Below are 27,892 nucleotides of genomic sequence, written 5' to 3' on the forward strand. Positions count from 1 at the left end.
AAATACTGGGAGTGTGGTATTGAAGTGTCTAACTATAATTCTTGAATTGTGTCTTTAAAAGTTTTTTTGCTTCAGGTCTTGCTTCATGAATTTTGGGGCTCTTAGGTGAATATCCATTTATAATGTCATTATTTGAAGCATATGAGATATGTCTTCCTGATGTATTGACCTTTTAAAATTTATTTTTATATTTTTTAAATGCAATTTATTTGGATAACATTAGTTAGTAACAATATATAAGTTTCAAGTGTGCAATTCTAGTCTCCTTTCGTCACCATATATTTGTCCCCGTTTGTCCTCTTTATCCTCCCCCAACCCCTTCTCTTCTGATAACCACCATACTATTGTCTGTGTCTATGAGTTGTTTTGTTTGTTCGTTTGTTGCTTTCTGTTTTATATCCCACATATGAGTGAAATTATATGGTTCTTGTCCTTTTCTGTCTGACTTATTTTAGTAGACATGATACTCTCAAGATCCATATATGTTGTTGCAAATGGCAATATTTCATCCTTTTTTATGGCCGAGTAGTAGTTCATTGTATATTTATATACCACTTCTTTATCCAGTCATCCATTGAAAAACACTTAGATTGTTTCCATGTCTTGGCTACGTGAATAATACTGCAATGAACATAAGGATATATATCTTTATGAATAAATGTTTTCAGATTTTATGGGTAGATACTGAAAGAGGGATTGCAGCATCATATGGTAGCTTTATTCTTAATTTTTTTGAGGAATCTTCATACTGTTTTCTATAGCAGCTGTAAACAATTTACATTCCCACCAGCAGTGTGCGAGGGTTCCTTTTTCTCCACATCCTCTCTAACACTGATTTCTTATCAATAATAGCTATTCTGACAGGTGTGAGATGGTATCTCATTGTGGTTTTGATTTGTATTTTCATTATAGCTAGTGAATTTGAGCATCTTTTCGTACATCTGTTGGCCATTTGGCCATTTGTATTGGCCATTTGTATTCTCGTCTTAGGAAATGTCTGTTCAGGTTCTCTAACCATTTTTTAATTGGATTGTTTTTTTTCTGTTGCTGAGTTCATTATGTATTTTGGATATTAGCCCCTTATCAGAGGGACTTTTCCCCATTCAATTCATTGCCTTTTTGGTTGATGATTTCTTTTGCTGTGCCAGAAGTATTTTAGTTTGATACAGTCCTATTCATTTATTTTTGCTTTTACTTCCCTTGCCTTTGAGGTCAAATTCATAAAATCCTCTCTAAGACCAAGGTCCATAAGTTTAGTACCTATGTTTTCTTCTATGTATTTTGTTTCAGGTCTTAATATGTAGGTCTTTAAACCATTTCGAATAAATTTTCGTGCGTGGTGTCAGATAGCTGTCTAGTTTCATTCTTCTCCAGTCTAATTTCATTCTTTCGCATGTGGCTTTCCCATTTTCTGAATACCATTTATTGAAGAGGCTTTTCTTTTTCAATTGTATGTTTTTGGTACCTATGTTGAAAATTAGTTGCCTGACCTTTTTTTTAAATTATTATTATGAAATGTTTTTCTTTGGCTTCAGTAATATTTGTCATAAAGTTTATTTTGTTTTATATTATTATAACCAATCTCTCTCTCATGGTCACTGGTTGTATTATATATTTTTTCCTTTCCTTTTACTTTCAGATTTTTTGTCTTTGAAACTAACTTGTCTTTTGTTGATAGTATATAATTCAGTTGTTTTATCTAGTCTGAAAATTTCTGCCTTTTGATTTAGTATTTAGTCTTATTTAAATATTAATAACTTTGGATTTACATCTTCTATTTCATATTTATTTTCTATGTCTCAGTCTTTTTTGTACCTTTGTTTCTCCTTTACTGCTCTTTTCTGTTATACAAATATTCTTTAGTGCACTATTTTAATTCCTCTGAATGCTAAACGTTTTGAACATATTTGTAACAGCAGCTTTGTACACACTCTGTTAACTTCAACATATGTGCCCACCGAAAGTTTCTGTTACCTGTTTTTTTCTGGCAATGCATCATACATTCCTGTTTCTTCGAATGTCTAAGTTTTTACAGTCATGTGCTACTTAACGACTGGAATACTTTCCGAGAAATGTGTTCTTTAGGTGATTTGGTCATTGTGCACATATCAGAGAGGGCACTTAAACAAAGCTAGATGTGTAGCCTACTGCTGTAATTGTGACTGCTGTTATAGGACTGGCAGTGCAGTAAGTGCATTTATACTAGTATCACCACAAACACATGGAATACTTGTAGCATAAGCCCTGACAGTTGGTGTTTCTTTTTGTAGTGCAAGTGCCTGGCTTAAGTTTTGATTGCCCAGGCATTTATTTCAAAGAGGCATCCACTTCAATGAAGGTTATCTGGAATAAACATATCTATGTCCACTCAACTAGATAAACAGCCAGGCTACCTAACCACACTGAGGCTCTCTTGTTTTGGGAGATACTGATTTGATACCTGGTCTTTTGGGCTATTTGGTTTTTTCTCTTCTCATCTTTTAAATGCTTACTCTTTTGTTTTAAATTCACTAACAAAGGGTGAGCTAGAAACCCTAGGCTCCACCCTTGACCCCAATAAAAGCAGAATCAATCAATCAATCTCTCTCTTCCCCGCTTCTTCCATCTTTCCTTCCCTCCCTCCTTCTCTGCATGCCCTACCAAAACCTGGCCTCCTATTCCCTGGTGTACATCCTATGCCCCCAGGTTTGTAAGTGATAAACTCTTTTTTTTTTTTTTCCAAAATTTCCTAATAGTTATTGTTGAAAAGCATCTTGCAGTGGTAATAAGAGCCTCAAGGACTGGTCCAGTTTGTAATACTGATTCAGAAAGGGGAGGTGTCTGGGGAAGGCTCACCTGGGCCCAGGTGAAGCCCCTAGGCCTTTCTGGCAGATAGCATTATTTTCTATGGTAGGCCGAAACTGGCACAAAACAGTAATTCTCCCTATGATCTTAGGATGTCTAAGTCACTAAGTGACAGGAATTTTTCAGCTCTATTATAACTTTATGGGACCATCATCATATATGTGGTCCCTTGTTGACGGAAGTATCAACGTGGCTTATGTGGCTTATGACTATATTGAAAACTGGACATTCTCTATAACATATTTTAGCAACTCTGAATTCTGATTTTTCCCTATTAAGATTTTTCTTCCCTTGTTAACTTGTCTGGCCTTTATCTGTGAAATCTGATAACTCCACCATTTTTTAAAATTGTTTTAATGTTTAACATGATTTTTGTTATGGATTGTTTATATCTCCATAAAGTTCGTATGTTGAAGTCCTAACCCCCCATGTGATGGCATCCGGATGGAGATGGGGCCTTTGGGAGGTGTTAGGTCATGGTGGTAGAGCCTTCATGAATGGGATTAATTCCCTTATAAAAGAGACCCCAGAGAGCTCTCTCGCCCGTTCTGTCATGTGAGGACACAGCAAGAAGACAGTCATCTGTGAACCAGGAAAAGGCTCTCATTAGACATTGAATCTGCTTGTGTCTTGATACTTGGACTTCCCAACCTTTAAAACTGAGAAACAAATGTTTTAAGCCGCCCATCTGTGGTGTTTTTGCTATATCCCAAATGGACTAAGGCAGTTTCCTGTAGTTCTCTGCATTTACATAGCTTAGTGGTCAGCCAGTGTATGGGTAGAGATTGTGCTTGAATACTCAATCCCATTAGGCTTCCGCCCTCTGCCTATGGGTCTGTGTCTAGATTTGGAGAGTGCTGTCAGAATTCAGGCATTTCTCACTTCTGCCTCTGCTTTTACTTTTGGTGGAGCCTCCTCTTCTTCCTCCTGCATATGTGTGGAGTCTCCCAGTCAACCAGGAATGGGAGGGCAACTTACCTAGTCCTCTGATTCTCTCATTGCCAGGCTGTTTTGACATTTGTCCTATGTGCATGGGCATAATAATGGCCCATTCAAATCCCTGAAACCTGTGGATATGTTAGGTTACATGGCAAGGGGGAAATTAAAGTTGCAGATAGACTTGAGGTTGCTAATCAGCTGACCTTAAGGTAGGAAAATTAAGCTGGGTTATCTACGCAGGCCCAATATAATCTTGGAGATCCTTAAAAAGTGTAAGAGGGAGGCAGATGAGGCAAGAGAGAGAGGGAAATGTGCCTGTGAGAGAATGGTTGGAGAGATACCATGTTTTTTGGCTTGGAAAATGAGAGAAAGGGGCCATGAGCTAAGGAATGTGGGCAGCCTCTAGAAGCTGGAAAAAGCAAGGAAATGAATTCTCCAGAGCTCCCAAAAGGAATGCAGCCCTGCCTTATTATTTGCTAGCACCTTGCTGCTAGCCCAGTGAGACCCAATTCTGAAATAAATTTGTGTTGTTTTAAGCTGCCATGTTTGTGCTAATTTGTTATAGCAGCAATAGAAAGCTAATACATTTTAATGGGAAAGCAGTCTCATGTTATCAAACCTGTAAGTTGTCCCATTTGTTTCCTACTGAATTAGCTACTTTTACTATTAGTGCCTCCTGGCCTTTTGCTCCATATCAAGTAAGTTCTCTCTGACAGCAAAACTGCTGGTTTTCACTGCCAGCCATGGCCTGGTCAGACTTCTGAGGGGGAAGGAGCGGGGACTGGGAATAGCCTGTGACTAGAAGGCTGAAGACTCCTGATGTTCATATTTGAAATTCTAGTTTCTGTTGAATATGCCTCTCAATTTGTCTTTAGTAGATATCCATTACCATGAAATGATTAGTTTTATAAGTTTGTCTAGTTTTATAACTCATTTTTTAGTATGACAGTTCTCTGATCTCTTCACTCTACCATAGCCAAAAATCGCTTCACCCTTTTTCCTGATAATTTTTCTGATTATTTGAATGATCCAGTAAATTAACTATGATACAGTATATCTTTCTGATTATTGACCATAGTCCAAAATGATCCTGAAAGGTTTTATACACCCATAATTGAAAGATTTATGTGCAATTATCATGAATTAAGAATGAATTTATTATATAATCACACTTTTCATTCTGATGACCAGATTTAACTAATTTTTATATAAATTCTTAACCCTATAAGTATGTGCTAAGCATGTTTGAGTTAGTACATTTTACACCATTCCAGTATGTTTGTTCATATTTTGATACTTGGGAACCAGATATGGAGACATACTAATGCTGAGAATAAAATACAGAAAAACAGTAAAAAAATTAAGGTAGTGGATTAATTTCTATGCCTCACTCTACAAGGTTTCAAATTTGAGCTGCAAATAGTTTAATTTGATCAATCACTTGCTGTTTCCCTTTATGGCTCTGCATTTCTTTTCTATGTACCTAAGAAAGTTCTTTGCCATCTACTTCCACATGGCCTAAGTCCACCACTTCTGGAAAGTACAGCTCAAATGCCGTCTCCATAAATTATTTCTTGATTAACTGCAGCAGAAAGAAGCTGTGCTTTTCCAGATTTCCCAAGTGAATTACAGCACTTTTATTCATCTTACTTGTATTATAGTTGTTGTATATGTCTTTACTACTAGATTGCATTAATCTTGCTCTTTTTATTTTTTGTACGAGTACAGGTCTTCTTGCCCATCTCTGTAATTACGTAGATCAAATCAGTCCATTTATACATGCTAGGTTCTTCACGTATTTGACTGTTTCTGCTATTTTCTTGAACTTTGAACATGTGACTGTGCTAAGTTGGCCTTAGTTTGAACATTAGCATATATATTATGTTATCTCTTGTATTAGAAAATAAAATTTATCTGAAGCTAAAAGGTTACATCACATAGGAAACATTAAAACTTTATGTGCTCAATATCAAAATGATTGAATTTTGCAAAAAGTTTTAATTTCTAATTGTACTCATGAAAAGAATCAAATTATTTTATTCTGATGTAATCTTTTACCATAAAGATAACTTAAATGACCTTATGATAGCAAGAGTCTGTGATTTAATAAATAGAATGATGAGTTGAATAGGGTTTATTTAGAGCACGTGAAATTCTTGGAATATATAAACTATAGCTCCCAAATTTGGGGGACCTTTGGGCTTTTCTTGGTACATTAGCGACCCCTAGTGTTTCTTAATAAAAATTCATATATCAGAATTTTAAATAGATTTAACAGTTCCTTTACTTTTCAAATGTAGTTCAAATTCTATTTTATATCTTTTGTAATCAGTTTAAAATAGGGATATAATCAACATGGTAATTAGTAGGATTATGGTACTGACCTTTATTTTGACTTACTATATTCTAGTAGAGCTGAAAATACATTTAAAACAAATGCTTCCTATGTTCTGTTTCTCAGGAATTGTGTATCTCTCACCTGACATATAGAGGATGTGTATAATCAGGGGGTTTATATAAGCTTATCTATTTTGAATGCCTATTTGTGCTCGCACATATACTAAAATTGAATGCCTGCTGTGTGTTAGGCACTGTCAAAACAGCTAGACCTGTAGTTTCATTTAATGGAAAAAGACAATTCTGAAATACAGGTATAAAGTTGCCATTTATTATAAATGGGGCTTCCCAGGAAGTTGACTGAGATACAGATTACGATGCAACATGTATATCGGAGTGCTGTAGGATCATACCTGGAAGGTGTGGAAGGGAGGGGAGGCAACAGGAGTGGGCAGAGGCTGAAGTCAAGCTGTGATGCATTCAGCATCAAGGGTGGTCTCAGCCAGCTGTGGGGAGTTCTGCAGAAGAGATGATCCTTCATCTGATTTGTGGTGACAGGGCTTGACCCCGATCAGTGGATACTGGCTGCCCTGTGAGGTGGGTATGACTTTGCATGAGGCATCTTTCTTCAGCTAAGACAGTATCTTTCTTCAGCTAAGACAGTATCTTTCTTCAGCTAAGACAGTATCTGACAGCTAAAGGCTGCTTCCTTGGTACTCCCAGCATTTGGGGTAATAAGTTTTTTATTCCTAAGGGAAATCTGGGCAGCACATCGCAGCTTTCACCACAGCTTGCCTTTTATTTCTCTCTGACTTCTTGATACATTTGTGGGAGCAGCACCTTCGGGGTTCCAGGGCCTCTTCTCCTGGGAGAAACTTAGAAGAGGAAAGTTGGTGTGACAGACTGTAGCTTTTGTTGCTGTAGTTGTTCTTGGGGTCACACCTGAATCATTTCCTCCTACCTCTGCTATCTATTCTAGATTCCCTCTCCCCTTGGCTAGCACATCTGGTCTGCATGGCTAATCTGGTGGGTGTCACTCAGGCCCATATCTCTGAAGGTCTGAGACCCTGGTACATTGCCTTTCTTAGCCTGGGGTTGCTACACTTGTCCGTTCACTGTCAAAATAGGACGAGGGAATATCAAGAAACACCTAAGTGTATCTTCTGCATGCCAGACACATTCCTCCATTGTGATTAGTTCTACTTTCTTTTGATGTTCACATTCCTCCCTATTGTGATTAGTTCTACTTTCTTTTGATGTTCAAGTTACCTCTGCCATGGTGGTGACTATTCTTGTTTGTTGGTCCTTTGACACAGGAGCCCAGTATTCAGGCAGCCTTTCTCATGTCTTAGCACATGGATCAGAGCATTATCCTGAGGTATGGAATATGCTGCCACAGAACCCAGTGAAGCCAGCCAGGCATTGTGCTTCCTTCTCTGTTTTTCTGCACTTGAGCTGTATTGAGTTTTTGTATATTTTGGATATTAATTGTTTATCAGATTTGCAAGTATTGTCCCCCATTTTCTGGATTGCCTTTTCACCCTTGATATAGTGTCCCTTGATGTACAAAGTTTTTAATTTTGATATAATCCAGTTTTCCTTTTTTTACCTATGCTTTTGGTGTCATATCCAAGAAATCATTGCTAAATCCAGTGTTGTGAAGCTTTCTTCCTATGTTTTCTTCTAAGATTTTTATTGTATTAGGTCTTACATTTAGGTCCTTGATCTGTTTTGAGTTATTCTTTTGTGTATGGTATAAGGTATAGGTTCAACTCTATTTTTTTGCATGCGGATGTCCAGTTTTCCGGGCACTATTTGTTGAGAAGACTCTCCTTTCTTGTTTGAATGGTCTTGGCACCCTTGTCAAAAATCATTTGATCATATACGTGAGAGTTTATTTCTGGGCTCTCTATTCCTTTGGACTGTTTTATGCCATTACCACATTGTTTAGATTGCTGTAGCTTTGAGGTAAGTTTTCAAATGAGGAGGTGCGAGATCTTCCATTTTGTTCTTTTTTTTGTTTTCAGTACTGTTTTGGTTATTCAGGGTCTCTTGAGATTATATATGGATTTTAGGATGAGATTACTTATTTTTGGGGAAAAAAAAGAAGCTACTGGGATTTGATAGATTTGCATTGAATTTGTAGATTGCTTTGGTTAGTATTTACATCTTAACAATATTAAGTCATCCCATCCATGAACACTACATGTCTTCTTCTTTATGAAATTCTTTCAGCTGTTTGTAGTTTTAGTGTATAAGTTCTTTGTCTCCACAGTTAAGTTTATTGCTAAGCATTTTATTCTTAATTTCCTTTTCTGATTGTTTATTTTAATCTTTGTCCATTTTTAAATTGGGATATTCTTGGGTTATTGTTAGAAAAATTTTTTAAATATATTCTGGATATAATTCCCTTATCAAATATATGTATGATTTGTAAGTATTTTCTATCATTCTGTAGATCGTTCGACTTTACTAATATGAACTCTTTACATAAAATATGAAAACACTTCCCCCAAAATGTTACCTTTAAAATGATAGGGAATGCTAAGATATTTTATAAGAATACACTTTATTAAAATATTAGACTTCTTAACCATTTTTCTATTTTTAAAATATGGTAGTACATTATATAGAACAATATTCAGTCATGAAGTGTGTTTATAGATCCCATATAATATCCTGGAAAACATGGTGTATTAGGTGAAAGGTGTATAACATAAGCAGCTATGTTATATAAATAAAATTATGTTTAAAAAATATCAAATTTATGCATAGGAAAATGATTAGAAAGAAATACACCAACATGTTTATAGTGGTCATATAATGACTAGGACAATCAGTCTCTTGTTTTCTTTATGTCTGCGTTTTTTAGATTTTATTTAAGCATTTTTTTACTTCAAATTTTTTAAAAGAATGTAGTAAATTTTTTGGTCCAAAGGAAAAAATGAATCTCATGGGAAAACATAACATGTAATGACATAGGATATCACTTCATATGTATCATTGCACCACCAACCTAGAAGTGAGACTAGCACTATATTTCATCCTGTATTAGTGCAGAACTAAAGAGCAGAAGGAGCTGGTAGTAACAGCTCAGTAAAATTAAGCATCAGATCTCTAATATTCTCCTGCAAATCACCTGCATTCTTCTCCATTTCTACTATCCTGTTAAGTTATATAACTGAACTGAACCACTGCTACTGGACTTGTACACATTACCAATTAGTTTGAAATTCCTAGGACAGGTAACCACTTAGGGTAAATATGAGTTATGTATTTTATTCTCCATTGTTGAATATTGACTTTAAGAGATGTTTGCTTCATTATAAACTATTCCTTTAATAGTTGTGTAGTTTATTAGTCTACATCACTTTAGAAAATAATGTTCTATTTCTTATAAACATATAAATTCTTAAAAAATCTAGGTATGTTGGGGAAGTTATTTTCTTCTATAAGTTTGGAGGAATAATATTAAGTGAATGTCCTATTTGCTGAAATTTATATAATGGCTTTGTTAACATACACATTTAGTTCGGTTACATGAATCAATTTGGTAAAGCAACCAGATAATTTATTTAAAAAATCAATTATAAAAGTTATCTGTGTTAATTGTGGACTGGCAATTGTTTAGGCAATCATCAACTATTATTACAATTAGTTGCATTGTAGTATTCAACTTATTGTAGTTACTTAGTATTCACTTACTGTAGACAAAACCCAATGTGATATAAAAGTTCCTACACGTACTTTTTTCTGTTGTGGAAACTCTGTAACAATTAGTAATTTGTAAAAGAGCTATAATACAGTAGTCTTAGTTTAATAATAGCTAAAGTAATTTCTCTGCCTTTTCAGGAGTTGGTAATGCTGCTTTTAGAATATAACGCTGATACTACTGTTGTTAATGGGAGTGGACAGACACCAAAAGAAGTCACTCATGACAAAGAAATCAGAAGCATGCTTGAAGGTAAATATTATGGATCTTAACATAAATAGCACTTACTGTAATTATAGGCAAGGTCCAGAATATAAGAGGAAATGGTTTCTAAGATGACAAAGTAGATGACACTGAACATGCGCTCTAAAGATAATGTGATTTGGGAGTCATTGATTAGATACAGAATTATCTGTGTGAGAGTTTCCTCACAGCTTTTAAACTGTTACTTTGTGCAACATAATGGCAAGTTATCAAATCTCCAACAGAATTAAAAGTAGGAAACTAGAGACATGAGAGAGTAAGGGTGAGAGGCTTCAGAGGCACAGTGATGGAGGCATACAGAAGTGCAGGACAAAACTTGTAAGAGGCACAGCTATCGGGAGTCACTTGCTGTTGGGGAAGATAATGGCCGGCTCCGTTATCCTCAGGACTTCATTGTGGTACAACAACAGTGAATAGTAATTTCTTGATGGATCAGCTTCATTGCTATGAACTTCAAAGATTAAATTTTACTTACGACCTAAGAATCTGTGGTAACTTAGAGGGATTTCTCTAAAATAGTTTAAACCAAAAATATTTTGATGCTTACATTGGGAGGCCTTCATGCTTTAGGATAATATTCTGGAAGGCCAGACATTTGCTGTAATTACCTTTTGGTAGTATTTCTATGGTAGAGAAGAGAGGTTTTTCTAATTACTATTTTATTAATAAAGATTGAATTAGAATGGCAGTTTTACACATATCCTGTGTTTCTTTGGAATTCAGAGAGGGGCAAGATAATTTTGTATTTAAAGGATGTTGATTTTTTAATCTTTAGTACTTTTATCTATATAAAAACCAAGGTCTTGCTTTTTATTACTTTCCAGTTGGTCTTAAGAACTAAAATCTTTCTTTTTCTCTAATATAATGTATACTTGGCTGACATCTTTAGATCAGACTCTGAGCTTGTTCTTGCATTTTAAATGAACCCTCTCATCTTCAGTAAACAAATCAACGCGTAACATATTCTATAAGGCTGTGTGTTATGTGAATTTGGGGAGAATGAACATATTAGAAGTGATCCCTGCCCTTTAATATATTGTAATTCGGATGATGAGGTACTTTGATCTTGTTCTGTCATTTTAATTGTAACAAGATAAGAACACAACTGAAGTACTCCCCCAACAGACTAGAAAGCTAGGTTAGCCTGACAAGTTGACACTTAATGTGGCCAGTTGTAAAGACATACTCTAACCCTACCCCACACCCCAACACAAATTGCACTAAAGATGAGGGCTTAGTTGACTTTACAGCACTATGATTTATCACATGATATGGTCCTAGCCAGGAAAATAGAAGTAGAAACTTAATTGTGTGATTATGCTTTGAGATCACCTTAGCCAGATATAATTTCATTTGTGGATAGCATGTCAGACTGCAGGGAGAACATCCACAGACCACCAAGACCACAGGTGCACCAGAAACTGTATCATAGGGTAATGAATGTAGAGACAGGAAATGTTTCATCCCAGAAAGACATCAGTAGACACAACAAAATCATACTCAGGTATCTGAGGAGCTATTGAAGGAGGGAAAATCTTCTTTGTGTCAGACCAGGGCCAGTCGATGTCCCAGTGGAGGGAGTGCCAGGGAGTTCTCTTTGGGTCGAATTATTGTAATAATGGCTTTGGTCATCTTGGAAGGTTTAGTGAGTTTCCCATGATTTGAGGTATTTGGGGGAGGATAGATTACTAGTCGGGCACAGGAGAGGAATACCTCCTTTTTATCATTTGGCTTTTTATTTTGAGAAATTTTCAGCTTCTGGGAAAGTTTCAAGAATGGTACAATGAAAACTTTATATCTCCTTCACTTAACTTCACGAGTCATTAACATTTTGCCACATGTGGTTTATACTTTTATATATGAATGTCATTTTTCACTTAAAAATTTTTTTTTTGGCTGAACTGTTTGGGAGTAATTTGCAAGCATAGTGATACTTTAGCACTAAATACTTAAGCATGTGTCTCCTGAGAACAAAGATATTTTCTTACATAATATATCAATTTCAGGAAATTTCACATTACTTTAATAATAACATTGTATAATATACAGTTTATATTCAAGTTTTGCCAGTTGGTTTTTTTTTTGTTGCATTTTTTTCCCCCTCAAACCAAGATCCCATCCTGAATCCCACATTGCATTTAATTACCACATCTCTTTCGTCTTTTATCTGGAATAATTCCTTATGATTTGCCTTTCATGATCTTGACCTTTTAGATGAGGATGGCAATTATAGAATTGTTTATAGGATGCCCCTCAGTTTGGGTTTTTCTTTTTTCATATAATTATATTTAGGATGATCATTTTTGGCAGGAATAGTGTGTAGGTGAGGTTTTATCCTTTATGAGTATATCATATAGGAGGTAGATGATGTCATTTTGTTCCATTGCTGTTAATTCTGATCCTTTGGTGGTCCACTGCAAAGGTTCCTTCCCCCTTTTGTAATAACTAATCTGTGGGGAGAAAAGTTGAGACCATATAAATATCCTTTTTTACCAATAAATTCTTAATCACTGGCTTTAGCATTCGTTAATAGTTCTTGCCTGAAGTACTAATTACTGTAGAGATTGCAAAATGCTGATTTTCTGTTCTCAGTGAAGTATATTTGCCCAGTTCTTGCCTGCATTTCAAGTGCATTGTTATTTAACCTACCTGTGCTCGTATATAAGTGTCTCATCAGGATAGAGTTAACCTTCATAATCTCTGTGATCTCTACTAACTGTGGATTCTGATTGAAAAGAAAGATAGTAAAAGTTAGGCTGTAGTCATATTAAATTTAAAATTTATAGGACAAATGATTTTTTGGATGGAATATTTGCTTTAAAAACATTTATTGAGGTATAAAATACGTGGATAAAAGTTTGCATCTTTAATGTATATCTTGCTGTTTTCGCAAATGGAACACATCCATGTAAATGGCACCCACATCAAGGAACAGAACATCATCAGCACTCGAGAAGCCTCACCTCCCCAAACTGAAATATTTGTTTTTCATTGGCTGAATCAAGTCTTTTTTCAGTATCCCGAATGAACGTAGAACAGGAACATATGCAGGATTTTCAACTCTAAATCTCTGTATTCCTTCATTTATGAGTCTAGACAATCTAGAAGGAAACTTAGGGTACCCTTTACTTCCCTAAAGTCTAGAACCAACATTATTAAGCATAATTTGATTATTCAGTAAATATTGGCCAAATATGCATTGTATCAGGCACTGTCATAGATGTCCTAGATCCTCAGGAGAGTAAGAGCTGACTTCAAGAATGACTGAGGGAATGAATGACACTCTGAGTAATGCATGCAGTAGTAGAGGTCTGTACAAGAGAGATAAGGACATAACTGTTCTCAAAGAACTCACAGTCTAGTAGCCTTAGAACCAGTGAGAGGGAATATTGAAGAGCATGAATCCCAGCAAAAGAAGAAGGCATTGAGAGCCTGTGTAGAGACTCGGCCGCCTTTCTCCGAGGTAGAGAGATAGACTGAGTGTGAAAATAAAAACGTGAGAGTAGAAGATGATGGTATGTAGTAATATTAGTCATTTCTTAAGACAAACCTAAACTTCGTCAGCTGTTTCTGTATTCAAAAGATATATTCCTTGTAGTTGAAATGTGATGGCATGCATTGTTTCTGGAACAACAGTGCATAATAATTACTAACTATTTAATAAATGCCTTCTACTTGGCTATGACTTTGGTTAAGTTCCTTAACTACTTGGTGTCTCAGTTTCTTATAAAATCGGGATAATAGGAGCGCTTACTTCATAGGGTAGTTATGAGGATTTAATACTTTTAAAATGCTTTAAATAGCACTTGGCACATAGTATGTGCTATAGCATTTGTTAAAGAGATATATATTCTTACGTGGAAGTATATAAGTATATGTAAATCTAAATACATTTATATGGTTTGTACATCTGTCTACCAATGCTATTTCTTATTACTTTTAACACTCTAAGGTCCTGGAAGGTATGAACCTCTCTCCCCACTTATCTGCCTTCTGTCCTCACTTATCTACCTTTCCAAGGCAAATATGTGATAGTATTTCAGCATAGAAAAGTAATTCATAATTACTTGTGATGGGTATGTTAACAATATACTTAAATTGAAAGCACGAATTCATCTAAACCTGAAATAAGTTGAAATCTGTAATCTAAAATGTAAGGCAATGAGAATAACAATAGTCTAACTATATTTGAATTACAATTCAAAACCTGTGGCTTTCCTCACCATGATCACCTTATTCGTTATACACCTTTGTAATGAATTTGCTAATAGGATCCTGACCAGAAATAGAGTAACATATATGTGTTTTCCTTTTGCAGCTGTAGAAAGGACTCAACAAAGAAAGCTTGAAGAATTACTTTTAGCAGCAGCAAGGGAAGGCAAAACAGCAGAACTTACAGCTCTGGTAAAAAAAAAAAAAAAAAAAAAAAAAATCTTTACACTTTGGGAAAATTTTTGCTTAATGTTAACTTTATAATTTAGTAGAATTGTGGTACAAAAATACTTGAGATCATAATTATAGAAGAAAAGTCTTTAAATATCTAAAAACACTTAGCATGGTATTAGTTTATACAGGCTACATTTTAAATGATGATGTTTTTCTCTGACTTTCTGATTTACATCTCCACCCCCTACTGAAAACGTGATGGATTAAGAATCTGATTTTTCAAGGCACATACTTAATATAAGGAAAACTGAAAGTATAAAAGCAAAGTATAATGTATCGGATCCTATAAAGGAATAAGGTTCTCTAATTTTGATGTACAATAACTTCTGAAAGGTATCTGTGCTTCTAGAAAGTAACATGCAGAGAAGAGACAGTATTTTGGAATATTTATATCATGTTAGAACAGACTGAAAGCTTTACTCATTTATTTTCTTAGGAGACCTACTTTCTAGTTTCCATTTTCTGCATGGTCTCATTAAACATGAGACTCTAAATTTGTTCTAAATTCACAACAAGCTTTGCCATTTGCTTTAAAGTTATTTCAGCTCATTTGAAAGGCCTCTTTGGATTCCAAATATAGTGCCTAAAACATTTTTTAACTTTGTGAAATGAAGCCTATCTAAAGAAGTTTTTAAAGCAATGAGTTGGGAACAAGAATTCAGTTGAACTTCCAACATTTACACATTTAACATTTATGGTTTTAACTCTTTTGAGTGACTGTCTCTGGTTGACTGATTGTAATTTTACTGTCACAAGTGTGAATTGCAAGACTGGCAGGAATGAGCAATCTCAGTGAAATCTTAATGTGGGTGGAGTGGGTGGGGAGCACTGGTGTGTTGTGTGGTGTCTGTTGTCAGTGGAGTGTGGAACCTGAGATTTTATGGCATCTCGAGGAAAAGCATGGGGAGTAACATGGGTTGACTGGTTTAGTGAGCAAGAAGCCACTACCAGTCCAGATGTCAAGGGGCCCAGCCATATGTCAGGCTCTGTAGTATGAGGGTTTACCTGAATATTGTTATACCTTCATGTGTTTTATGGGAGAAAGTCTAACTTTTATATATAATTCTTCATTGCATTTCTTGTTAGCTCAACAGGCCCAATCCTCCTGATATTAACTGTTCGGATCAGTTAGGAAATACACCCTTGCATTGTGCAGCTTACCGGGCTCATAAGCAATGTGCCTTAAAGCTTCTGAAAAGTGGAGCAGACCCTAATCTGAAGAACAAAAATGGTAAGAATGTTGGTGAAAGCTGTTGTTGGTCATTCTGAAGTTATAAAAAGAAGTCAGTGCCATATAAAATTAAGTGTTTTATTTTACTATCCAACTTTTGTTAAACTGTATGGTTCTTACTTAATTTTGAAGTCAAGGCATTAATAAACTTATTAATTTACTTCCCAGTTAAAACCTAAATGTTTAATGATGCCTCCTCCATAGGAGGCCGTAATGATGACTAAGCTTTCTACCCTCAAGGGAAAGAAAAGTACAATTGGTTCTCATTATTTGCATTACTTATGTTCTATAAAGTTGTCATGAACACTGAATTAGTGAATATTGATCCCTTGTTCCTAGGAGAAGTACAGAGTTAGGTTCCTGCAAGTCCCTGGATACAATATTTTTGCCTAGTGATCATTACATAACCTCATTTTATGTGCGTTTCTGTTTACACACCTTATTTAATGTATATTATTGATTCATTAATGCTGAGCTCACTGCCAACAGCTCTATAACTTATGTCTGAACAAAGCTTATGTAACAGATATTCTCTGTATGACACATCATAGCCTTCTTGTGCTTACGAACTAGACAACACTTCACAGTATGCTTGGCAGCTAGTTTCAACAGCAAAATTATAAATAAAAAGCCAGAAATGTGAAAAATGTGTCACTAGATAGACTGTGATGAGGACATTTGTTTACAGTATGAGAGCTGAAACAAGAAGGTAGAGATCACCTTGTTCTGCCTCACCCAGGAATGTGTACACCAGAAGACTCAAATGTTTCTCCACTTTGGGCATGCCTGGGAATGACTGAGAAATTTCCATGAGTATTGATTTTGGAGTTATAAATAAATTTCAGCAATAGGTGAATTTGCAAATATGGAATCTATAGATAATGACTGTCAACTGTACATGCATGATAGTATCAAAGACGGAATTAAATAATCAGAAGAGAAGCTGCAGAAGGGGTCTTGCATATCCAAAGGGGAATGTCCCATTAGGGCCTTCACACATCACTTTTTAGGATACTTCCCTCTGCCTGTCACCAACCTGGATTAGGACTTGTCAGTAGTCCTAAAGGACCTTGTGTTCATCTCTATAGTAGCCTAAATCATACTCCATGGTAACTGTTGGCTTATGTAGCTGTCTCCGATGAGACTGAACTCTTAAGGGCAGAGCTAATATTTCACTGTCTAGTTTACCCAGCGCCTAGAGTAATGTATATAGTACGTGACATCTACATGTTGCATGTTTATCGAAGGTTTGAGTAATTAGAAATACCTTCATGAAGAAATAGATATTTGATATAGACCCCGAAGTCCTAGTAGGACTTAAAAAAATCATCTCTAAATACTTCAGTTGATATCTTTAACAAAGCCCTCTCCCAATATGTTTTCTCTTTAATAATATAAACAATACCATTATTATCTAGTAAGACTGATCAACAGAAATTTGAGAAAGGGCATTCCAAGCAGAGGGAAGATGATGAGCAAAGGCAGTAAGATGAAAAATGTAAGTCGATTTTAGGTGACAGCCCCAGCTTTGCGCATCCAAGTATGTGAATGGAATAATATTAGGTAATCCTATAAATGCAGATTAGGCTTGTATAGTGGAAAGCCTTGAAATGCCAGACTGTTTACCCCTTAATTTGCAAAGTCGGGAGACCATGAAGAAGAAATAGGCGAGTAGTGGAGGGATGAGGTGCTTTAAAAAGGTTAATATGGTTAAGTACCTAACATAGGTTGTGACAGGCCCATGACTTTAGGGAGGGATTGGTAGGACCACTGAAGTGGTTTTAGATGAGAAGTAATTAGTACTTGAATTGTACTGACATCAGTGGGAGTAGAAAGAAGAAAGAAAATTAATGATAGAATCTCTTCCTTTGACTGGCCCTTATGCTCTAGACTGGCACTACCCAGTAGATATATAATGAGCCACACATGTAATTTCGAGTTTTCTAGTAGCCACATTCACAAAAGAAAAAGAAACAGATGAAATGAATCTTAATAATGAATTTTATTTAAATATATCGAAAATACCATGTCAACTCATAATCAATAAAAAGTACTATCAAGGAGATTTTACATTCCTTTTTCATGCTGTCTTTGAAATCTGGTGTGTATTTTACACTTAACAGCACATCTCAGTTTGGACTAGCTACATTTCAAGTACTGAATAGTATGATTAGTGTCACCGTATTGGACAGTGCAGCTCTAGACATACCAACTATTTGAGGCTCTCTGGTTAACCATGCAGCCCTCACCCTGCATATGCTCTTCTCTCTGTCTGACCTGGTATACCCTAGTCTCACTTCAGGAGTTAGCTCAAACTCTTACCTAGAGATTCTTTTCCTTTATCTCTTAGATATATGGAATAAAGGAAGAGAAATTGAGGGATGGAGAAGAGGAAGCACTCAGGAGACATGAGGGAAATACTAGGTCCATGGAAGCCAAAGGAAGAGATAAAATACAGAGTAAGGAGTAGGACGTTTTCATTGTAATGTGCAACTTAGACTGAGGAAGATAAACATTAAGAAAAGGCTATGGAAACCAGTCACACAGTGCTAAGTGGTCCTTTCTGAAAGCAATTTTCATTGGGCAGTTGAGCAAAAGCTAGGTTAGGGGTTAAGGATTGAGTAGGAAAGGAAAAAACTGAGGCAGTATTACTTACCTTCTACTTTGTCATATTTAAGGGCAGAAAGACTGGCTCCTTGGCCAAGTAGAAGATGTTTTAGGGAAAGAGAAATTTCAGCATGTTTAGGATAAAGAAGACCAAGACAATAGATAAAGAGCTCGATGATTTTATTGTGACAAAAATATAATTTTTGAAAAGGTAATGCTTTGGTAACAGCAGAAAAAAGAAACATATTTGATAAAAGATGCTTAATTTTTTATGGGAGCAATTATAAATATAACTGAAAGACAAAAAAGTCCTAAAAAACGGAGAGATCAACTATGGTTTTGGTGGGGAAAACTCAGCACTGAAAAGCTAATAGTTCTCCCCAAATTAATTTATAAATTCAAAGCAATTTCACCTAGAATCCTCAAAGGGTTTTCACAGAACTTGACTAGCTGATTGTACATTTATACAGAAAAGCCCGGGGCAGAGAATTTTAAAGGGGAAGAGAAGCAGCGGGGCTTGTTCTGCTGCATAAAAAGACTAATTATGAGTTTATAGTAAGTAAAACACATATTCAACAAATATTTATTGAGTGTTTATGTGCCTGATACCATTCTTGGATGTGAATCTAGATCAGCGAAGAACAAAACCGAAAACAGGCAAAGTCGCACTTTCCTGGAGCTTACATCTTAATAGGGGAGGGCCAGTAAAAAGCAAATATTTAATATGTCAGATGTGATAATTGCTATGAGAGAGGAAAAGGGGATCGATCAGGAGTGTGATGGGTGTATAGAAGATTGCTACTTTGTAAAGGGTGACAAGAAGCTCTCTGGTACACTATTTAAGACTCGATGTGGGGGAGCAAGGCGTGCCAATATGTGGGAGATGAGCATGGTTCCAGACAGAGGAAACAGGTTGGAGTGTACGTGTGTCAGAAAAAGCAAGGAGGCTGGTCTGTCCAGAGCAGAGTGAGAGATGGGAAATGGAGGTGGAGATTAGAGAAGCGATGGGAACTGAATCATGAAAGACTTTGTGGGCTGTTGTAAGAATTTTGGCTTTGACTCAGTGTTAGATGGGAAGATGTGGCAGGGTTTAGAGTGGAGCAGTGATATGATCTGACTTCTGTTATAAAAAGTGATCACTCTGGTTATTGTGAGGAGAATAGATTCTAGAAGGGCAAGGTGGAAAAATGGATAGCAGTTAAGAGACTATTGGAATAATCAGGGTGAGAGATGATATTGACTTGGATCAGGATAGTGGCAAAGTCCCTGTACATGAGAGAAAGTTTTTATTGGTGTTCAAATATATTTTTACCCTGTTGTTTATATAAGTAACCAAAGTTGAATATTCCTGTTAAAGTGTCCTTGAAAAAAAGTCAAGATGGCACCTTTTGAAAAAGTATGTATATATTTTAAATCATAAAAGTAATATCTGCATTATAGAAAGTTTTAAAAATAGAGGAAAAACACAGATTACCAAAATACAACGTCTGTTACTTTGGCATATTGTATATCCTAATCTATCTTCATACCTATTTTAGAGCATTTTAAAATTGCAAAACCAATGCTTATTTATGCTTGAAGTGAGGAAAATAAAGACACCAAAAAAGTGTGATCACCTATAGTACAAACATTCAAAGAGTAAGTTTTTAGTTGTTAACATTTTATGGTAGACTAGCTTTTTAAAAATGGATTATTCTCAGAGCATTCTTTGTTAAGTTTCTCACTTTTTTATTGACATATGATTGATATGTTAATTTGAGGTGTATAACATAATGATTTGGTATTTGTATATATTGCAAAATGATCACCATTTTGATCACCATTGCAACAATGAGTCATGGTTAATATCCATCACCATACAGTAATAAATTTTTTTTGCGATGAGAACTTTTAAGATTTACTCTTAGCAATTTTCAAATATGCAGTATAGTATTATTAATTATAGTCCTCATACTGTACACTACATTCCTATGACCTATTTATTTTATAACTGGAAGTTTGTACCTTTTGATCCTCTTCACCCATTTTGCCTAACCCCCCACCTCTTGCCTCTGGCAACCACTAATCTGTTCTTTGTTAGATTTTTTTTTTTTTAAGTTTTAAGTAACAGATACCAACTCGAGTATAAGCAAAAAAAAGGCCATGTATTATTAATATAAGAATACAGAGGTATCTCATGGTATTCCAAAGCAGGAAATGCTGTTAGGCATCAGAAGGGATGGAATCAGGAACCAGGAAGCTGTCAGGAACCAGGAAGCTGTTAGGAACCAAGAATGCTGCCACTTACTGTATGTGTGTCTTTCTCTCATTGCACGGTCTCTCATTTCAATCTCTTAGCAGATCAGCTTTTTTTGTTTTTGTTTTTTAGCGTACATGATGGAAGATGGTTGCCCTGTTCCTCTATGGACCAGGATCTCCTACCCTCAATTCAAAATTTCAATGGGAAATAATCTGATGGTACCCACTTGTGTTAGATGTCTGTCTCTGGAACTGTCAGGCCAGATAGTGGGGACAGGGCCATATGATACAAACGTGGCTACTAGGGCCATTCCTTGGTGGGTATGGGAATGGCAGTACTCAGAGAATGGTGAAAGGGTGTGGTATGGCAAACACCTCAGAAAGTGTCTGCTACTACTTTTAGTTTATGTCTTGTAAGTAGAATTGACATATTAAAATCCTGCTTTTTATGAAGCATTGATAGTTTTTCCATATTGTCCCTGGAGGCTTTCATGGCTCACCTTCTGGATAGTAGTATTTTACATAGATATAATATTTTTTCCCCCAAAACTCCAGTGATAGGGACAACAATTATTTCTGTATTTTTTTCTATGATTGAATTTTCTTAGTCTTTTTTTTTTTTTAAACAAGGATGTTTAAAATTTTTAATTAAATTTGTCCTCTTCGATTTCTTCAAACACTTCTTAGAGATTTGGTAAATATGTATTTGATTCTGTTTTTTTCCTAATTTTTCTTAATCACATTTCATTTATTTGTCAAATTCTGAGACTTGTATGCCAAGAACTGTTATATGCGCTGGATGTCCAGTAGTGAAGAAAACCTAACAGTCCCGTGCTCTTGGAGCTTATATTCTGATGGGAGGAGATAAACAAAACATAAATGCATGTGTAACATCAGGCTATAAGGTACAGAAAAATACAATAGGATGAAGGGGATAGGGAGTGATGGCAGCGGGAAGCTACTGTTCTGGGTGGGAAGGCCTCTCTGAAGTGACAGAGGGAAGTGCTGAATTGAGTAAAGAAGTGGCCCTGAGGATACTTGGCCGAAGAGCATTGAAAGCAAAGGACAAGCTAGTGCGAAAGCTCTGGGTTAGGCAAGCACTTGGAATATTTGAAGAAGAAAGCTGCCAGGGTGCCCAGAGCAGGGCAGGTGGAGGAGCTAAGTAACTTCAGAAAAGTAGCTAGAGGCCCAGCCCTGTTTGTGGGTGTGGTTGGAGGGTTCGAACAGGAAAAGATGTGACAGTGTATGTTAGGATGTGAGACATTTGCTAATCATTTGTCTTTACTCTTATCCTTTATCAAGCAATCTTTCTCCTTCCGTTGTTTTGTTATGCCCTGCTCATACATTTGAAGAATTTTCTTTTTTGTGTTTTCTGATCTTTTGCATTGCCTCATCTTTTTTTTTCTTTTGCCAATATTGCACTTTTAATGATTATTTTTGTAAAGTTTTAATGTCTGATAAGGTTTCCCCTTACCACTCTTCTTTTTTGAGGATATTTTGGACCTTTTTATCTGTTTATTCTTCCAGATGGCATCTAAAATAACTTTTGTACATTCTTAGTAAAAACACTGTTGGTATTTAATTGGAGTTGCATTCTATGTAAATTAATTTGAGGATTGTTGATAGTTTTATTTAGTTTTCTCATGAAAGAACAAATTTATATTATGCAAAGTATTGGCTCATTCTTGTTTTTTATTTTGTTGTGGTCGATAGGAGATATAGTTTAATTTTGAAATGACTAGTTATGGTGCCCATCCGGGTAGGGAGGCTATTTCATTCAGTTCAAAAGCATTTTGTTGAATTTTTACTGTGTGACAGGCACTTTTGGCATTGAATTCAGAAATGAGGGCTCTTTACTGGGAATTCAGCTAGTTGGCAGGAGTTCAGAATTTATTTTTGGTATTAGGGCAGAATTCTATGAAAGAAATCATATTGTCATCCTCTCTGCTTAAAGGAATAATTTCTCAAATGCTCTATAGATAGAATGAAAATAACAGTTGGCAGGCCTTTTTATAAGACATCTTCCTATGTCCTAGTAGAAAAACCTAAAATGATTATTAATTTCTCAGTTAACATTTTTAAAAGGTTTTTCTCCACTAAATAAAAAATAGCCTTAGTTTCACCCATCAGCAGTTCTGCAAATCTGCTTCTGAAATCTCAAACCCATGAATTTGTCTCCATATTCTCTACTGTGTCCATTTTACTGACTGTCTAGTACAATCCACCAGTATCTGCCACCTAGACAGTTACTATTGCTTTATGACTAACCGTTGCTTTTCTCTTGCCCACTTTTACAAGCCATTTTCTACACAGTAGCCACAGTGATCTTTTTAAAAAAGAATTTAGAAATTATCCAAGCTTAAAAAAACAGAATCGTATAATTGATGTACTCATCACCCTCTTTCAGGAATTATCAGTAATGATCACTATCTGAATAACATGTTATTTCATCTATAAATACTTTCTTATATTTATAAAGATAAGCATTCCTTTAAGAAAACCATAACCACATGTGATAATTGCAGAACTCTGAATATATATTTAAAAGCAGGAGTGCCCCCCAAACCCCAGGCTGTGGGCTAATACCGGTCTGCGGCCTGTTAGGCACTGGCCTAGAGCAAGAGGTGAGCGGCGGGCAAGCAAGCATAGTTCCATCTGTATTTGTAGCTGCTCCCCAGCGCTAGCATCACCACCTCAGCTCTACCTCAGATCATCAGGCTTTAGATTCTCATAGAGGCACTGGTTCCTGGTGCCAAAAAGGTTGGGGACCACTTCTTAAAGGCATCAAATTGTACACTTTAAATGGAGGAATTGTATGGTATGTGAATTATATCAATAGACCTATTAAACGTAGCGTGCTAATGTTATCCTGTTATTAATATTAAAATAATATCTCAAAATCATCAAATCGCCAAAGTTTACATTTCCCCAGTTATTCTTATAAAAAAATTTTTAAACACTTTGACAACTTATACGGGCTTGCAAAGGTCTGACCTACGAAGCCGTTACATAACGTGGCTATCTCTACTTCTCTAACTGTATCTCTTGCCCACTAAATTGTTCCTACAAGGCCTTTGCGTTAGCTGTTCCCTCTGCTGGGCTGCCCTTCCGCTATATTTTCATGAAGCCGAATTCTTCCTTTCAAATTTTTAAACATCGCTACCTCACAGGCTTACCCTGATTAGTTCCCCAACCTACAATTTAAAGTGGTATTGCAGTCATTCTGTTGTTCATTTACTTAAAAAATATAGGCATATTGACAAAATATTGTCAGGGTTTATTATCTGCTCTATATCCTTTTTTCTTAATTTATTCTCTGTCTTTCCCTTTTTCTGTCGGCCCCCGCTTTGTTTCTGTCATGTTCACCGCTGAATCCCCAGTGCGTAAAATGTTAATTGGTGCGTAATAGACTCTCATTAGGAGATATTTATACAAAAAAATTGCCAACACATATCATCAAGTGTTTGGTATTTATAAAACAGTTATTGTACATTAAAGCCTGCTCAGGTCCCAACCTGTCTGTGGTTTGGGGTTGCCGTCTGCCTCATTATATCAAAGCAAAGACTGTTGTCTTCTGGGAAGACAAAGTTGTCTTCTCTGAAAAAGCTTCCTCTGAAGATGGCCTTGGCCTCTTCCAGGAATAGGATGGCAGGGAGTGAGGCCTCATGAGTCTGAGTCTTCAGTTGAGGTAGAGAGAGAAGACAATGATTATAACCAGAAAGTCCAGAGTGAGGTATAGTTACCTCCAGAACAGGTCACTGTTAACCCCACCTGGGCTTCATGGCAGTCACAGAAGTGGACTCTTCAATAATAAAATAATAATATAGTTTAAAAAAAAAAAGGTTACTTGTAGAATATATCACCTTACTGCATAAACAGAGTTCCAGTTTGATATGCTATTTTAGAAGGGCTACTTTTTGTTTTAAATTTTTATGTGTGGCTTTTGTTTTTTCTAGCAATTAGAAGCTACCCGAGGTTAAGAGATGATGATTTTTTTCGCTTTATGTCCTTCATATAGTGGCCTGCTCACTTCAGAACTCAATAAGTAACTTCGATATAAACAAATTGTGCTTTTGTTGTCGCTTGGCAAAACATACAGTGCTTGCACGTATAAGCTTGAGAAAGTTACTATAATATCTTGCTGGTTTCATTTTTCATTGTCATGTTTTCCTTTTATCCTCAATGGTAGACCATCACACCCTTAGCTTCTGAGTTGTCTCTACTATCTGTCCTCCAGTGAAGTAACTTAAGAGCGGCTGTGCTAGGCTGAATAATGGTCCCGAAAGATAAGATTAGTTAAGTATGTTGAGGTAGGGTAATAATTCTGAATTATTCAGGTGGGCCTAGTATAATGACAAGGGTCCTTATAGGGAGGAGGCAGGAGGATCAGAATATCTCAAGAGAGAATGTGAAAATAGAAACAGAGGCTGGAACGATGCACTTTGCAGGTGGAGAGAGGGACCACAAGTCAAAAGATGTATGTAGGTGGCCTTTAGAAGCTGGAAAAGGCAGGGAAACATTCTCCCCTAGAGTCTCCAAAAGAAATGCAGTCCTGCTGACACCTTGACTTTAGCCCCATGAGACCCATTTCTGACTTCCAAATTCTAGAACTGTAAGAGAAGTATGTGTTCTTTTAAGCCAATAAGGTGTGGCAATTTGTTACAGCAGCCATAGGAAACTAATGCAGTGACTTAAGGCAAGAAAGCTTGAATGATCACAGAACCTGTACAGAGTGTTCTGTGGTTAATCTGGTTTAATAGTTGGTTTAATAGTTAGCTACTGAAAAGGAGGCTGTAAATGATTGAGATGGCAATTTTAGGTAGGTAATTTCAGGAGAGAAGAAAAAGGTGTAATTGATAGAATAATGAGAGAATATTATAATGCAATTGCAGTGTCAGTTAAGCTCTCAGTGGCTTTTTTCCTTATATTTTACACAGATCAGAAGCCCCTTGACCTTGCCCAGGCCGCTGAAGTGAAACACATTCTTGTTGGTAATAAGGTATGTAGTAATTAATGGATTACATTTATATAGTAATTTTTAGGGAAAAAATTGAATTCTTAAAATATATAGATGCATTTTTAATGAAAATATGTTTTTCAATAGATCCTCTACAAAGCATTGAAACGGTATGAAGGCCCTCTCTGGAAGGTAGGTTTGGATGGTTTTTTAATTACAAACTGGAAAGAAGAATCCTCAGGTGTTCCATTTCTGTTAAAATTTTTAAAAGATTATTTCTGAAGTACATGTGATTTAATCTTTCTTGGATTTTTAGTGCAGCCAGTTTAGTATTGCTGGACTTCGTTAGGTGTCCACTTGTAGCAGTTACTGTCTAACACTTTTAGGTGACCAAGTTTACACAGAACAGAGTGGGAGAAAATACATTTTTTTCTTAATCATAGAACTGTAGTATTATTTTTGTTATGAACATTGAACCTTGGAGGACGTAGGAAGAATTTAATATTTGAATTGTCACAGAGCTCATTCTACAAATTTCTGTTTTAGAGTTATTTTCCATAATTAACTATTTTAGAGCATGTAATTTCTTCTGCACTTTTAAGAACTCCCTCTATATCTTTTTGTGCATGTATGCTTATATTGTATAAAATAAATATAGGATAATTCTCTTTTTTTAGAAGTTCATTCAGGACTTTGAGGAAATTGTCTTTGAAGCCCACAACTATATATTTCCTGTAAATATCCCTGAACAATATTGTCAGAACTATAAACTGTGTTTATCGTTGATCTTATCAGTGTGGCATTTCTTCTGTTCCTGTCACCCTGTAGTGTGGTATGTTTTCATTATTGCACCTGGTACCTAAGTTCATGTTTGATCATTTTTTAATGTTCAGTATTACTGTTTAGTTGAAAGACTCAGATAGAACTATCATAACTTAATTACTTCTCATCAATCAAGTATTTGAATCTAGATGTGTCAGTTTGGAAAAATCTTTGTCATTTTTTCCTTAGAGTTCAAGATTTTTTGGCTGGAGATTATTCTGGATAGTGTTAGAACATGGAGTCCTTTCGTGGTATAGGAAACAGTAAGTTTTATGATCCTCATTCAATTTCAACATCTAAATTTTGAAAGATGAAATGTTTTCACTTATCTCTTTTCCTTTTACCTTGATAATTTAACATTTATTTTGAAGGCCTGATGCAGTCCGTAATATTTATCGCCAGGGATGCAAACACCTAACTCAAGCAGTGTGCACGGTAGGATGACACACGCATATTTTGCTCAAACCCTGAAATCAGTTCTGCAAGTGATTGCCCTAAATCTTTTGTATAATCTGCCTTGTAAATCTTGGGGTAGAAAGTACTCATATATGTTTTTATTTGAGGAATCTTTGTTTTAAAACTACAATTACCTTTTGTTTATCTTTACACATTGTGGGATGAGAGATGAGTGATCTGAAAACATTTATGCGGAGCTTTGAACATTTTGTGTGTGTGTATTTATATAGTCATACATATATATGCTTGTACATATATGTATGTGTGTGTATATGTGTATTTGTACGAGGGTAAATCAGGACAATGCGAGATTTTCTGGTACTAAAGTTAAAGCCTATGTCAAAATTGGATTCTTAGGCTCTCCATATTCACTTCAGGCTGTTTTATGTTACTTTTGCCAACCAGGAGAAAAGGCGAGTTTTTCCTCTTTAGAGATTAGTCTAAGACCAGAGCAAGACACACTTTGTTTCCTTCTTAAAGTCCTTCAGTTGTCAGCGTGCCATGGCTGTCCATCCACTTTTAAGAGCTCAGCACCTGCCTTTTCTCAGTGTGAACACTGTCAGACCAGCCGAATTCCCCTCAAGGAGTCACAGATGAAGTCACATTCTCCAGTAGTACAGATTCATGACACAAGCTGGTCCCTTCAGTCCTCACACCCCTTCGTCCTTTCACATTAGACCAGGCCAGGGAACCTCTTTTTCATGTTACTCATCTAATCTTTTTGTTTCTTCTTTTGATGTAATCCTGGCCATTCTTTTCTGTTCCCACTCTCGATTCTTCTACTTAATACCAAGGTGTTTCCTCAGTTTCCTCAGATTTATCTAATTCTTTTCTACCGTAAAACAAAAAAACAAACAAGTTGCTCCCACTGCCCTTTTAAAATATTTCGATCTTTAACTTTTCTGGAATTGATTAGCTCCTGCTATGTTATGCCTCACCTTGTTTTATACCTTTTGTTTCTTATACAAATGTCTACTTAAATGCTTCTTTTATGAATATCAGTACATATCTGTGCATATCAATACAAGCTAACGGGCAT

The 27,892-nt window shown here is 35.9% G+C and overlaps 1 protein-coding gene across 4 annotated transcripts in view; it reads left to right on the forward strand.

Moving 5' to 3' along the window:
- Positions 1-27,892, forward strand: part of OSBPL1A (oxysterol binding protein like 1A) — a 198,782-nt gene that overhangs the window by 38,730 nt on the left and 132,160 nt on the right. For all 4 annotated transcript variants that reach the window (XM_011360422.2, XM_011360420.2, XM_011360424.2 and 1 more), the window contains 7 exons: positions 9,973-10,084; positions 14,415-14,500; positions 15,629-15,773; positions 25,556-25,617; positions 25,723-25,767; positions 26,587-26,660; positions 26,769-26,832. In XM_011360422.2, coding sequence (XP_011358724.1) covers positions 9,973-10,084; positions 14,415-14,500; positions 15,629-15,773; positions 25,556-25,617; positions 25,723-25,767; positions 26,587-26,660; positions 26,769-26,832 — 588 coding nt within the window. The remainder of the gene's footprint in view (positions 1-9,972; positions 10,085-14,414; positions 14,501-15,628; positions 15,774-25,555; positions 25,618-25,722; positions 25,768-26,586; positions 26,661-26,768; positions 26,833-27,892) is intronic.

Source organism: Pteropus vampyrus, unplaced genomic scaffold (genome assembly GCF_000151845.1).
Source record: "Pteropus vampyrus isolate Shadow unplaced genomic scaffold, Pvam_2.0 Scaffold55, whole genome shotgun sequence".
Lineage (NCBI taxonomy): Eukaryota > Metazoa > Chordata > Mammalia > Chiroptera > Pteropodidae > Pteropus > Pteropus vampyrus.